Source organism: Pseudochaenichthys georgianus, chromosome 14, assembly GCF_902827115.2.
Source record: "Pseudochaenichthys georgianus chromosome 14, fPseGeo1.2, whole genome shotgun sequence".
Lineage (NCBI taxonomy): Eukaryota > Metazoa > Chordata > Actinopteri > Perciformes > Channichthyidae > Pseudochaenichthys > Pseudochaenichthys georgianus.
In genome coordinates, this window is record NC_047516.1 from 24,665,950 (window position 1) to 24,682,081 (window position 16,132).

Consider the following 16,132-nt stretch of genomic DNA (forward strand, 5'->3'; position numbering starts at 1 on the left):
AAAAACACAAGTTCATTCGATTTGTTCTTAACAGCAGACAATTATTTGCATCGTATAGTAAAAAAAGTCTGATTTGATCTTTTCTCATATTTTGTGTGAGAATGGTTTGTGGCGGAGGGTTGAACAGATGAGCTTTTAGTTTGATTAGCAGTGGAGACAGGCCATGGAGACATGCTGTACAATCTGTGTGAAAAATGTGTACCACATCATCTCTGTGTGATAATTAATTGCAAACGTGGATTTTTTCCACCCATTAAGCACAATTCAAATGTCATGCTGGGATGCTCATTTGGTTGATAAGTGTTTAAGCCTGTGAAACCCGGATGTATAGATTTGTAATTAGAAAATAACTGATCAGAACAAAAATCATGAAATGAAAGCATATCAATTTGACTGCACTGCTGTGCTCATTAACCCGACCCAGGTAGTTCGCAACAAGGGCATGGCCTAACCTTCTCTCTGCTCCAGCGGATTGGTGTGTGTGTGTGCGCGTGTGGGTTTGTTGCTCTTTGTGTAGATTATTTGGCTCATGCCTTTATTGACTACATTAGCACTGTGTGCACAAAACTATTAAACTATGTCTATATAGAGACATTGTAACTGCATCAGAGCAACAGAGATGATGTGAGCCGCATTATAGCAAAACGTTTGTTGATCAGGGATCTAAAGCCTTTTGTGATGGAGATTTTCCTTCCATTCAAACACTATACCAAGTAATTTCAATGGGTTCTTCTTCTGTGGTTGAAAATGCCTTATACAATGAAATCACCTGGTTTAGTCCTCATGTGGAATGAAAACCTGCGTACAGTCGAGCATGTTGACTTGATTTAAAGATGCATTAAGCAATATTTTGTGCCATTAATTATACGACTCCCTCCTGCTTATGGTGTTGGTAGTATTGCCGGTATCCTTGGGAATCAACATCTCACCAGGAAGCTACACAGCTTTCGACCCTTTTCCACTCATTGTTTTGGTTTCTGGAACGACATACAAAACTACGTTGGCTCTGACTTGGCTACGACTGTGGGCAGCTGCTCCCAACACAGGCCTAAAACAAGCTAATTGTATGCTAACTGCCCAGCGCTAAAAGGCAAAGAGCCGAAGTAACTTGTGAAGAAACTAGAACATATAGCAATCCAAAAAGAGACAGATATATATCTCATGCGCCGGAAGACCAAACAAGGGCTAAACGGCAGTGAATATTGGAATTACATTCAACAGGTGGCCAGAAAAAGGAGACCAAAGGGATGTTCGTGTTGCTCTGTTTCTGCTGGATTTGTAAGTAGGCAACTGTTTGCTAACATGTTAGCCATAACAACTTCATAAGCTAATTGCTAACTGTTGTGAACTTGTTCTGGAGTCTTTCCGCCCCCGAGTGGTCAAAAATTACTTAATGCAGCTTTAAAATCAATTCCTGGCAGCTAAATCAGTAAAACCCTGGGCACAGGGTAAAACGAATGCTGACAATCAATCTTTGGGTGATTCAATGATGTAAGCCACCTACAATTTTTCAGAGGCACAGAAGCAACTCTCAATTTGTCTGCTACCTCTCTCAAAAGTCATAAACACTCTGATGATGTAATGGCTTCCTCTTATATGCTTAATTTGAGCTATTGGTTGATCATACACGTCACTGGTTGAAGACTAAAAAGGGTTCCTTGAATACCTAAAACATATTAACTCCAATTAGCAGTCATTTGTTTTAGATTAATCCTTTGTGCACCCGTTTTTCATAGCCTACAATATGATCTTCTAGATTATTAACCTGCTGAGTCCAACTTCCAAATTCACATTACATTAAATGGTAATTTGATATTATGAACCAGTAAAGTAGTTCCCTCATATAGTCATTTGTTTTTGTGATGCCCAGGACACCAGCTACAAGCTCCTTTGCTGAATACAGTGAACTGCTCTGTAAATGATACCTTTGTGTTTTGGCTTCCCTCAGACTGTGTTTGTCCTACAAGGATCGGTAGTTGACCCTAGGGCATTAGCTGTAACATTAGCTTCTTTCCAATGAGGTTCCCTCTTTCTACTCTGCTTGTCTGTTGTATGCGAGTCAAGAAGCATTGTCTATACAACCACTTTGTACAGTTTTATGTGAGTATTTCAGGCTGTAGATCCCTTAATTTGTTTTACCATTGTCAAGCAGATCTTTATGTTATCCCAGTAAGCTAACTTGTTTGCAGGAAACATCAATAGCCTACAAGTATACAAGAATTCTTATGCAGTTTGGTGGATTAGGGTGTAGCAGTTTTTTTTTTTTTTTAAATGGTGTTTTCGATCTTGGCTTTTTTACCTGGAGCTAGACATTTTTAAACATAAGACATTCTTAGCAATAACACAAAAAACTACTAAAGATAAAGACTTGATTCCTAATCCTAAGCATGTGTCTGCATGGTCAGGAAATTAATGACACATTTAAATGATCAGAATGATGTTTTTGGATGTACCAGCAAGTTGGAGAATTGTTCACCACTGGCACAGTTTTGTGCTGTAAAGATGCCTCCTAGATTGTTAATGAGCAACTCCACACTAAATCATGTATGGAGCCAAAACTGTTGCACTGACCTCTATGGGTTGAAAGGTTCAAGTCTGTTGCACCACTGACCACACCCAACAACCCAGTTGGGTGTGGTCAGGTGTGGTCTGTTGCACTTGTGAACACAACCAACTGCGATGTAAAGTTGCACTGTTGTGCATTGTGAAGTCCTGCACTTCACAGGTTGTGGCCGGAGCATGCAGCAAACGCTAGATGGCATCACATGTACTACGTTTCAGCCTGTGTTTAGTTTCTTTGAAAGAGATGCATGTGTGCGCTTGCAACAATGCCGTTCCAAAGATCAGAACAGTGATGTCTCCCCATGGCTGAAAGGTCTCCCCTGCATTACAACTTTGGAACATGGTTGCATGTCAGTCATCTGTTTGAGTGACTACTCTCTTATAACATGAGGAGGTTGGAGCTCCACCATTAGACTCTGTCAGATCGCATTGTTGGATGTCTAGACTGTCTAATCCAGCTACAATTAAGCTGTTTCTTAATTGTAGGTTTTAAGCTAACCTATGCCCTGCCATAGGATAGATAATTATGCTAGGCATACGTAACAGTGTTAAAAATAGAGACGGCCGGTCTCTAAGCAGTGGCATAGGTTAGCTTAATTATGGTCTTTGAAAGAGACAAAGAAATTGAGAGTTGCTTCTGTGCTTCTGACTAACACAGGTGGCTTGCATATTATGACTCATTCAATGTGTGTGTATTGTGATTTTCATACGCCTGACTTCTAACTGGACAATGTACAGCGTGTGCATGGATAACCAATGACTGTAATAAAGAAATCATTGTCAAGGCTGCATTAACCTCTCTCTCCAGCCCAAACTAAATGTGTATATCACAGTTATAACGGCCTTTGGGCCTTGAGCATTAAATTACTAACACTTCAGTTTGGCCTGTAAAGTGTCTCAATGTAGATCACTAGGTGTGATAATAATAAATACAAAAAATAAGTTTCTGCTTTTGATCAACAGAGGTAGTAACCTGCTAAATGGTGAGGACACACGCAGGTTAAAGATATACTTGCATTTTATAAAAACAACTTCAAAACGATGTGTGGGTTTATTCTAGCAGAACTTGAAGTGGACCATACTCTTGCTTGCATATTTCTGCACATTTTCATCCGCATAGACTGTGTGTTGACTGAGTTTCAAAGCAGCATGTTGCTTCAACTTCAGATGAATACACTTTTTATAAACATCTATTTACCGATCTGTGTTACCAAAGTGAATAAAGGACTTATTGATGTGCTGAAGATACACTGATATACGTGTTTAATATATAACACCAGCAGCCTTGATAATGTTTGCAGTTTATTTGATGTTGTTCACATTATGACTTATTTAGTACGGCAAATACATTCAACAACAGGTTTGAAACAATAGGGTAGGTCTGGTGTGGCATTTTGGATAGGAGTCTTGTATAAATAGGCAAGTCTTGATTCTTCAATTCAATTGTGCAATTCCTTTTTACATTACATTGCTTATTAGACTGGTATTTAAAAGAACATGACATCATGAATGGACTTGTTTAATCCAATGGGATAAAACCGACTGCTTGTATATTTTGTCGACCCGCCAGATACAGAAACGTTTTTTCACACATCAATGCAAACAACTCAATGATAAGGTCATTCGTTTGGCTTCTAGGATAATCGAACCAGGTAGACTTGAGATGATTTTTTTTTCTTACATACATGGTTATTGATCTTTAAGGACTACCCTAAATACTGTGTATACAAATCTGATATGTGACATCATTCTGTGATGCATATTTCTTATTCATGGCGATAAAATGTATTATACACAACCCATTACATATTTGCTTCTTCACATGCCGTGCTCAGGTGTTCTGCAGACATCACGTGTGCTCTTGTGTGTGTTCTACCACGAGGTGACGAGGCCTTTGGGTTTGAGTTAAACACATTGCAGGTAGGATGAAAGGAAGAAAGGAAGGAAGTGTGTTGTGCATCTTCCTCTATACTGCAATGCTGTAGTGAGGCCAGTGCCAAAGACAAGTAGAGCGCAGAAAAAAAAGACAAGAGGCAGAGATAATGTAGCACCAGAGTGATCTAAGGAAGATCAAATACTAAAGCCTGCCGGATGGAAGGATCGAGAGGACAGGATTTGAGCTGTAGAACAAAAAAGGATACAGAGGAGGGGGTAGGGAGGGGAGTAGGAGCCGGAGAAAGGAAGAGACGTTTTTCCTCTGCAGAGGTTCAATGCTGCAAATCTGTGTCAGAGCTCCTTTCGCTGACTGACCCTGCTGCTGAGGAAACGGTCTGCACTCAATATGTGTCCTCTGCATTGATGAGGGCTTTTAAAAATACACAAGACCTTAGTGTCATTTTAATCTCACATGTATCTTAATGTAACGCTCTAACTGTAGCTCTTATAACAGTTCAGCACAATGAGAAATGACATGCAATGTTCAGCATCCTTGCAAACACAGCAGTGCAGCATTGGCTGAATAAACACCACCTGTAAGGTCTGCTGTTAAAGGTGTAATGAGCTCATCCTGTATGTGGCATTACCCTCGTGTCTATGGCAATAGTTTCAATCAGACATTGGGTCATATTTAATTCATTTACTCAATAATAATCTGTATCCATTTACCTGTTATTTGTTGTTCCTGCGGAGAGAGACAGATCTATTATTCACCATCTATCACTCCTCACCCTAGCATTATAAGCACTTCATAAAATCGTAATACATGTTATGAGGCCCATTGTTGCAACTGATGTCAAGTCATTCATTAATAATGTATTCAGATTTGTCCAGCCTTTTAATGTAATGGATAAAGTGGTGTACAAAGTACTTTGGTAAAAACAACAGGACTTGAATTGACAGTCTGAAAGGTTTGATACAACCAAATATATCTTCATCCTTGTGTTCCATCTCTAAAAGCAAAATAAAGACAACAGCCTGCCTAAAAGTGGTTCACTCCTGTAGTGCCTGTGCACATATTTGTATTCTCTCTCCACTTTGCCTAAATAGGTCAGGATACCCACAAGAAGGAGGTACCCTGCTTTGAGAAGGGCACCATACAAAAAGAATGTAAAATGTAGGAACGCTCTGCTTTAATTCAGGGCATCATCCTGTCTGAACCAGAATATATTTCATGTTTCATTAATGATAAACCTCCTGGAGGAAATCTATTCTGTCTTTGTGTTGCAAAGCAGACAAATGTGGAAGCAATACTTCAGCTTTTGAAGAAAGGATTAGTTATCCATCATCCTCGGGCGAGGAGCGGCACTGTCTCTCAAATTAAACCATTTCTCTGCACATCTAGTTGTCATTAGTTTATTTGTGTAGAAATCCCTGCTGTTGAATGTTATTGATTGTTCCGTTCGACAGGGGGATTTTTGCCGGTAAAGCTGAGCTCAGCTCTCATTCAGCGCAGGCTATTATTCATCTCAGCACCATATTGATGGTGTGTGTATGAGCTTTACCGGGCGTGTAATGCTTTCCTATACATAGCTTAAATGTCCTTTATTGCAACGATTTCCCAACGTGTTGAATTCACTTAATTAGGTATAGAAACACATATACCCAGATGTACAGTACCATGTGTTTGAGAATAATGTATGGCTCTATTTGACTATTTTCTCTACAGAGATATGGTCAGATATTGTAAAGCTCTGCAGGTTTGTAGTAATGAACAACACATAATTAATGTAGTCCAATGAAGACCAATCCTTGTGTCAGAGAATCAAATGCAATGATAGATTTTGTATTTATTTAGACAAAATAAATGTCAATTTGAAATGTAAAGAGAATGTAAGGGAATCTGAACAACTTCTTTATGTTGCATTCACAATGAAAAAATATATTTTCAATGTACAGTATGTAGCAGTTCATTAAGATTTAGAATGGGATTTAATTACAATAAGATATCTTCATAATGTAAGTACATAGTACATCAAGGAATTACAGTATCAAAAAGTGTCCCAATGGGTTTATTTATCAATGAGACCTCTTTTCTTTACATTTATATTGTATACTCAACTTTAGATCAGGATAGGTGGAAAATCAATAAAGGAATGATGGAATTAAACATATCTAACTCAATGTATGTTGCAACTCAGAAAAAAGCTCTAGCAACAATTATGAGCCACAACCAGGTTGCATAAATATGAAGAATTTTCCAAAAGTTGACCAAAGCCCAGAGAAGCAGGTGATGAAACACATAATTCAGCTTTATTCAGAACAAGAACAATTGTAAACCTTTCACATTAATGTCAAGTGGGATTTCCTTTCTTGATGTATCCACCCATGGCTTTTCTTCACAAGCCCACATTGGGGAATGCCTTTCATGACTTTCAGCCTCACATTCACACCACACAGTATTAACCACAACTCTTAGAAGCCTGCATCACCTGACCTGTAACCGTGTTAATAAATCATGACGACGCCTCCGCCCGACATGATACATGGACTGTGAGGTTAGCCATGTAAATTCCAGTTAACCACAACTGAACTTTTACCAGAGAAGCATTTTGCATTCACATCATCTATCGGGTGTGATGTATGTGGGTCCTATAGGGTTAACTAACATAATTCAAATAAATCGGCTCTGGTTGGTTACTTGTAATTGCAGGAGGATAGCAATTCCTTTTCAAGTGGTGAATACATGTTAAAGGCCTCAGGAATGATACATTTAAATCAGAATACAGCTCCATTGAAATATTTAAAATGTAAACTGTATTAACAGGAAACATCTTAACATGTTTCCTTGTGAGTCTGTTAGAATCCAAGAGAGAGGGATTTTCTCTTGTCTCATTGTTTCCTGTTAACTACAGACTATGAGTCACTGCAGGTCCGTCCTCAGCAGAGCATAATGCAATGCAGCAACAAGAGGATTACATTTTCTTGAAACATAATGCTTTACTGCAGCTTTAGCTACAACAAAAGTGCCTATAATAATTCCAGCCCTGTTCAAAGAAAAAATAAGTTTGAGGAAAATACTTTAATGAGTTTAATTTTTATTTAAGGCCCTGACACACCAAGCAGTCACCAGAGGACTAGCCGACGCTGAAGTCGGCTGTTGCCTGGCCGTGTTCTCCTGCGTTTTGGCCATGTGTCGCAGGGGAACACACCGCACCGACTTCAGTGCGTGAGTGGCAATAACTCTCCTTACCAGCAGGCGGCGGTAGTGTGTATTCGTCATTCAAAAGAGGCAACAACCGGAAGACAGAGAAGAAGAAGAGTATCTTTTCTCCGTAATATCATACAGAGCTGGCCTCTCCTGGATCAAGGTGATGAGCAGGTCTTCGTTTGCATCATTCCAGATCGCCATTATGAGATGAAAATGAATAGCAGTCTGTGTGTGCCTTCTTAAATCGTTTGTTTACGTCCCTCATTTCCGCTTCGCTTCTCATGCACTGATTTGCTAGCTGAACAGCCAATCAGAGTGATTATTTGGTCCGACTGCCAGACCCGATGCATGGCCGATTCAACATGTTGAATCGGCCATGCATCGGGTCTGGCAGTCCAAATAAGGCGTTTCACGGTTGACGGTGCGGGACACACCAACCTGACTACGGCGCCGCGAATGCCCGACAGCCTCTGACGGCCTCTGACTCCCAAAATCGGGTTGGTGTGTCAGGGCCTTAAAGATGCATGCAGATTAAACTTGGTTTTCATAAAACTTAGATTGTGAGTTAAATGGTTTTACAAACATAAAAAGAGTGGGTTGAATGAAAAAAAACATAATCTGCTTTTTGTCGTGCTGCAAAACAAATGATTTTCTCTGGGATGAAGCTTAGTCCTCCATCAAAAGCCCAATTAAGTCATAATTTTACGGCACCATTTTTTGCGCATCTCTGCAGAACCTTTCTGCAGATAAATATGGTCTAATATTTGACATCGGGGTGAACCTCTTCCTCTGCTTTTATTTTTAAATGTGCGATGCTCATGTAGCTGTCATTGCTGTGAATACTGAACAGCAGCGAAGTGATTTATGGAATATCCTGGAAACGCATATTGATGCAATCAGCAAAAATGTGCTGGTTAGGAAGCAAAGAGGAGTTGCTGATATCATGCATTTGATGGTTTACAAGCTATTCTAGATAGAAAGAATTTAACATAATGTTTGCTCCTTAGCTAGAATTGAGATGAAAGGCTAATTTTAAGTGGCATCGAGACAAATGGGAAAAGGGAAGGATGCATCTGGTTTACACTGACATCATTAACACGCACGGTTAGGCTGTGCAGTGAGTTGATTAAAAAGTTGGGTTTGGAATTTCTTCAAACACGATATCCTCCGGCCTTGGGCGATGGTTGTGTTATCTATTTGTTTCAACAAAGGAGTTCTGCTTTAAAAAAAAAAAAAAGGAAACAGAAGATTTGAGCACTTTAAGGTTTTATCATAACTCAAAACAGCCAAGGTATAATTTAGGCAGTTACCTGTAGCGTCTCCCCCAATTAACTTTCTTTGTCTCCTCCTTTATTCCTGAAAAACAGCTAGAAGTCATTTCCCTCAGAGTTGTTTGAATGAGCAAGTGGGATAATTGCTTTCTGCATTTTCTTCAGGCATTTACAGTTAAAAGGCCTTTATGATTGTTCAAAAACATCAGAACGGGCCTCTTTATACACGAGTAATGATTATTTAACTCTCAATTAAATATTGCTGATGAGTATTTAGTGACGTAAGTTAACCACCACACTAATGTCTCCGTCAAGACTCTTTGAGGCACCTCGGGCGGTCGTGCCTGATACGTGGTCAAGACCTGAAACTATTAAAACAGTTTGAGAGAGGAACAGTAGATGAGGGGGGGGGGGGGGGGTGAAATGTCTGCACTCTGATAATTAAGCTGCACAATTTCTATGTCTGGTTAGGTCTTTATTCATCATGTGCTGCCATCGGCAATCAGTGGAGCTTATTATTGAGACCTGAAGAATATTTGTACTGCAGATAACACCGCACTTAGCCAGTCAGAATCCTGTCCGTGTACCTATATGTGCAGACGTGTGTTTGTTGACTCAGTAAAGGGTCATTTATATTCACACTGTGTGCATGTGTGTGTTTGTTTCCCAATGCTGTCCTCGAAGCATTGTTGTCTCTGGAGGCTGGCGACAACAGCTGCTGTATGAATGAACGTACAGTATGTGTGTGTGTGTGTGTGTGTGTGTGTGTGTATAAAGCCTCTGGTCCAGTTGACACACCAGCAGCTAGCCTTACACTATACTCACAATCTCGCAGGTCAATCGGCTACGGATCACTTTGTATAGTCACACCGCAGCCGAGTATCATGTCCTTATCTGTATACTTACTTCCTCTCTGCACCCTATGGAAATAGCAGCTGTGACTGATGCAGCACAAGGAAATTGTGAACATTAGACAAATAACTTTCAAATGTGAGCCCAATCCAGGGATGCAGACTGGATTAATGCTCTTCCGAATCTTATTAAATCTCTGGCGCAGTGTGAGGGATTGAAAAAGTCTCTAAAAATGTGATTAGTCTCAGCTGAAGGGAGAGTAGGCGGATAAATGAGGTGATGAGTGGAGACTGATGTGGGAGATCCCTTACTGGAATTAAATGAACTCTAAGGAACCAAAGCACTGTAGTGCCTGCGTCTTTTTTACGTTTTCTTTTTTAAGTTAAATAAGCTAAGCTTGTTTTTATATTCTGCCCTAGGATATGATATGCTAAATTTCTTGGTATCTTTTTCATCATTTTTTGATGGTGGTTATTGAATATTCTGCAGCTTCAGGCTGTCCTGTCCCAATCTGCTCTATTGGCTCGTTACTCCGCAGGACTTAAAACACTGATGTTTGCAGATAACCTTCGTCCACTGCTTTCTGCTAATGCAGCAATCTGCCCCGTGCTGATTATCCTGTTATCCAGCAGTATAGCACACACACACACACACACACACACACACACACACACACACACACACACACACACACACACACACACACACACACACACACACACACACACACACACACACACACACACACACACACACACACACACACACACACACACACACACACACACACACACACACACACACAATACTTGCACCGTCTTGGAATTTTTAAACGACATAGATCTGACCAACAAACAAGTATAGACAAATAACTGCAGTACAGTGCTTAAGAAAAGTTTTATATCTGAGGGAAGTAAATCTTTAAACTCTTACTGCTGAGGGAGCCGCAGTGGAAACATTGTATGAAATGCAGAGTTGCAGCAATGAGAGAAGGGAGACGGCTGTAAGCTGTTTTGTTGCTAATCCCCACAGTCACAATCATTTACATACATTAGGATGGAGAGTTGGGAGTTACATCTTTATCAATTACCAAGTACACTGGTTGTTTTCCATGTGATGAGGCCGTGATAAACTAGGACATTTTTACTTTTGGTTTATGTTAACTTAAGCAGGTTCAGCTGCACTCAATTAAAAGGCTATGCATTTGTAGGTGGTGTCTCTCTGTGGGTGAATACACGGAGCATGTTTTATTTATAGCACCAGCATCTTTATTTTAATGTCATGTAGGGACAAGCAGAGAAAACTGCTTCAAAGTGCTGATGAGGGGTATTTAAACACTGTCTTATTTATATCTTTAGAGCCAAAGACCTTTTTCAGTACATCTTTACAACGTGGATTAGATATATTCAGTGATTAAGAGGTCTTTATCGACCTGGAGTTTGGATAAAGTCTCTAATAGACTGCATTATGGTTTTACTTCTTATATTTATATATCAAAGTTGTGTATAAATAGTGCAACGATATTTATTAGCGGCATAAACTGTGTATTTTCCCTTTTTTTGGGGTTCCTGGCAGCTTTATACTTTGACAAAATATAGCTGAAATGTGGTGAAAAAAAGGATACCATGCATGTGGACTATGGAGTTAAAAAGGTGCTACACAAAAACAAAAATGGCTGCTTAGAGAGTCACTAAAGCAAGCTTCAGATAAAGCAGTCTTGTGTGGGAATCAGGAAAGGACAGTGTCCACTGGTAATGAGGAAGTCACTGGTCTGCAAACTGCTTTCCATTCCAGTCCATAAACACATGTGTAAATAACAACACAAGCCATCTGTTATGTATGTATTTCAAAGAAAGTGATCACTAGTAGTGGATATATTACTATGACGTGTCCAGTCTCTGAGCCTGTGTCACCGTACTGAGATGTGGAGAGCAGGCAGACTTAGTGACATTTAGGTAATGCTATTATGATGTAGTAATTATCACTGGCACGAGAAGAAGCAGACCCTGAGTAGAAACAGACAAGGGAATGCAGATGTAAACGCTTTCTATTCTATGACTTTTGAATCAGCATCCGGAGCCGCTCTAAACATGAGCTATTTCCGTACAATCCAAACAAGTATTTGCATATACATGAGCAGTGTGGATTGCCGATTTCTATCTAATTGAGCAGCATGCGTCAGATGATTCCTTGTGGAGCAGAACACTATCAGTGTCAGCCCTTTGGTCAAATCCTCTGCTGTCAAACCACCAGTGAAGGCAGATACATCACAGCAAGGGATCAGAGAGTGACTGGATGTAAATTGCATACATGACCTGTTTTTAACTTCTGGAAAACCAAATTAGCAGGGAGGTTTTGTGTTGTTCTCTGAAACATACTGAAAGCCAGCGTAGCGTATGCGCTCACAGCTGCTCCAAGCAGTGACGAGCGGACATGTTTGTCATTTTGCACAAGTCACACACATGACTGACTCTCCCTCTTTGTCCTCGCGTGTCTGTCATGCTTATACACAAAAATAAACACACACACAAGTAGGCTCTCGCAGGTGAAGCAGGAATAGTCCTGCAGCGGCGCAATGCTCTATTTTAAGTCGCTAACACGTGTTTCTTTGCTAAACCTCTCACCTTTAAAGAGCTGCCTCCTTAATCGCGTCAATGGAAGACATTTCTTTTTTTACCCCCCAAGGAATAACATCTCTTCCTCCCCTCGTCTACAGATCCTCACCTTTCATTATAATCCGCTGGTTGCTGTGGTAACTGGCCATGGAAATAGGGCGTGGGCATATTAAATGCTACATTATGGAGTCTCATTTGACACAACAACATGAAGAACACTGACCAACTTTTCATCTTTCTGAAAAGCACTACATTACATCGCCTGTTTAAATGCCATTGCCATATATATATGCCGTACCACAGTGGCTGTAACCCACCTGGGGGCCGCCTCCCATCTTTCTCTGTCCCTCGGTTTGCCCTGGGTGGCCCTCATGTCCTCAGAAACAAGTGTGTTCTAAGTAATTGGCTCCTCCACACAGGGGGCATACACATCCACTGCATTGTGGCATAAATACCAGGGAGCCCCATGATGTGCAGGCTTTCCTCGCTCATTATAAAGAGCTGACAGTGCAGCCCTAAAGCCCCAGTCCTCCTCCGCAGTGCTCACGCTGGATCGACACCAGGAGATAACAGTACAGCACACCAGTCTCTCAGAGGCCTCTAAAAAGCAGCCGCACTGATCCTCTCTGGACGCTCCAGCCCCTGCAGCACTGCACTAATGAGCCTCAATGGGAAGATGACACCTGTATGGGTCAGCATTAAGTTGCTAATAATAAGCCTAGCTGTTATTCTATAATCATGGGAACAGCAGCCGCCTCTGTATTTTGCCAGATTTGAGGATTCTTTTGGTTTCCGATCTCTTTAAGCGGAAACACCCCTAAGACACTGTTTGGCCCACACATAATATGATACCAGCGAAAAAGAGGTCAAAAAAAGAGTTTATGTGTACAGCGGTTGAATGTTTGATAAATAGCTCTTCAGTAATGATAAGATTCATGATATCATGAGAGGCAGGAATTGATATTATTGAAAAAGTACTTACACTATTCCTTAAAGGGATAACTAAAGATTGTTTAAAGTGGGGTTTTAGGAGGTAGGTTTTCAGAGTAAGTGTATAACCTAAAATAGATGACGGTCGGCATGCCTTCAATTTGAAGCAAAGTACTGCTGTGGAAAGGGGCTGCAGCAAAACCTATTTTAGCATCCTAAAAGAAAAGCAGACGAAAATAATCCATATCAGTTTAATTGTATACTCTACCTAGAACCTTTTACTGATTTCACTGAATCCTTTATATCCAGCTGTGGTCTTATCAAAGCTACCAGCTGTGTCCATGGGAATAAAAACCCTGTAATTTTACCTTGAGGAGTTGTTGCGCTGCTTGATTGGTTAGTAAGTGTGTGTTATTGAGTCTGCAGGCATAGGTAAGATTGTAGATAACGGCTTCCTGTCGGCAAGGTCAAACAACTAAAGATATTCTTAATAAAGCTTACACAGATCGAGAATTTTTCACATGGCAAAAAAAAGTTTGCATCTGCCCCTCTCCACAACAGTTCTTTGCTTAGCTCATGTGTCCTAACTCATATCTGTTTCTCCAAACTGGGTGCATGCCGACCGCAATCTACTATAGGTCATACAACCTCACTTCAAACAATCCAAACTATCCTTTAAAATCAATGAATAGCATGTTCAAGCATGTATGTGCAGACACACACACACAGAAGTGTGCTGATGCTGTACCATTTTAACTCAGCCGTGAAGAGTTAGTATGAAATCCCCTTTTTCTTCTGACAACCCCTCCTGTTTTGTTCTCTTTTGTTTAGCGAGCTCATGTGTGCATGCCATCTAGAGCGCATCTCTACCATACTGTGGTGTTGTTTGTCACAGCAGCTGAGTGATAACTCGGGCAAACACACACACTCACACACGCATGAACATGCACACACACCCAGGAACAAAGTAAGTTACAACACCAGCCCCAAAACGGTTGATTTAGGGTACAACATGATCATAAACAAAGCAGTATCCAATAAGTTGAACCAAGACTTGCAAACAATTGTCAAAATTATACCCAGAAATCTCCTGAATCTCTGTTCATTTGGTCATTACTAACTGACATTGCCTTTCTCCCTTTCACCCCCTCCCCCTTTCTGCCCTTTCCTTCTCCTTCTGTCTCTCTGCAGGATCCTGCTGACTGTGGTGGTGATTTTCCGTATCCTGATCGTTGGCATTGTGGGGGAGAAGGTGTACGAGGATGAGCAAATCATGTTCATCTGCAACACCATGCAGCCCGGCTGCAACCAGGCCTGTTACGACAAGGCCTTCCCCATCTCGCACATCCGGTACTGGGTCTTCCAGATCATCCTGGTGTGCACGCCGAGCTTGTGCTTCATCACGTATTCTGTCCACCAGTCAGCCAAAGCACGTGACCGAAGCTACGCTCTCCTCCACCCCTACATGGATCATCACGGTCACAGCGGTCACCATGGACGCCATGACCATCACTCCCGCAAACTTCACTCACGCAACATCAACGGCATCCTGATGCACCCTGACAGCGGCAAGGAGGATCACGACTGCCTGGAGGTCAAAGAGATTCCCAACGGACCCCGAGGACTCCCCCAAACACACAAGAGTTCCAAAGTGCGACGGCAGGAGGGCATCTCCCGTTTCTACGTCATCCAGGTGGTGTTCCGCAACTTGCTGGAGATCGGCTTCTTGGCCGGCCAGTACTTCCTGTACGGCTTCAACGTGCCGGGGATGTTTGAGTGTGACCGCTACCCGTGCGTGAAAGAGGTGGAGTGTTACGTGTCTCGTCCCACAGAAAAGACCGTGTTTCTGATCTTTATGTTCGCGGTGAGTGGCGTATGTGTGCTGCTCAACCTGGCTGAGCTCAACCACCTTGGCTGGAGGAAGATAAAGACGGCCATGCGAGGGGTTCAGGCCCGAAGAAAGTCCATCTGTGAAGTGCGGAAGAAGGATGTTTCACACCTGTCCCAGACCCCAAACCTGGGCAGGACCCAGTCTAGTGAGTCAGCCTACGTCTGACAGAGGCCTTTCTGCCTGGGGGCTCAAGGACCTCTTACATTTTGGAGAAGAGCTTTTCCCTGGCCCAGGACCCCCGATCATTGGGCACAAAACTCACCTCTTCATTATTATTCAGGAGCACACACAGACTCAGTGCAGTCATGATGAAGCATCAATTCACAAAGTAGAGTCTTTGACACTTCAGGAGGGAAGAATCCCCTTCCTAAAAAGGTGACTGCCTCGCTGTATCAAAGCTTACACCTAAAGCTTACACCTAAAGCTTACATGATGTAGAGTTCTGCTCTTCCTAGGTGACACTAGGAGCCTTCAAAGAACCCAACAGCTAGAACTGAGCAATTACTAATTATAATAAAATACTGTAAAGATAGCCTGAGGTTGAGTTATCTGAAGTTCTTCATTATTTGCCTTTGCTGTAGGTCAGAAATAATCCCCTCATTTTCCAATGATGTGTGCATATGCAAAGGCTTACGCGTGTGCATGCATACGCATGTGTGTGGGGGGGGAAAAAGCCAATGTCTGACTTAAGTCAGAAAAATGAATGCTAAGCTAATCAGAGCTACTGAGAGAAATATATTGTTATTTCGCATTGTCCATGATTTTTCGAGTAAAGTCACTCAGCGGACAAAAAAGCACCTTTTTAAACATGTTCTAAGAAATGTACACAAAAACCAACAGCACTAGCAGAAACTGGAACACAATAGTTGTTTTCAGTGTGCCAGGCTTTTTCTTACATATTGTCACTCTTACTCATATTCTTTGT

General features: G+C 41.4%; 1 protein-coding gene across 1 annotated transcript in view; it reads left to right on the forward strand.

Annotated features, from left to right (window-relative positions):
- The window catches only part of LOC117458495 (gap junction delta-2 protein-like), a 35,782-nt gene that overhangs the window by 590 nt on the left and 19,060 nt on the right, over nucleotides 1-16,132 (forward strand). The window contains exons 2-3 of the mRNA XM_034099005.2: nucleotides 1,222-1,278; nucleotides 14,508-15,366. Coding sequence (XP_033954896.2) covers nucleotides 1,222-1,278; nucleotides 14,508-15,366 — 916 coding nt within the window. The remainder of the gene's footprint in view (nucleotides 1-1,221; nucleotides 1,279-14,507; nucleotides 15,367-16,132) is intronic.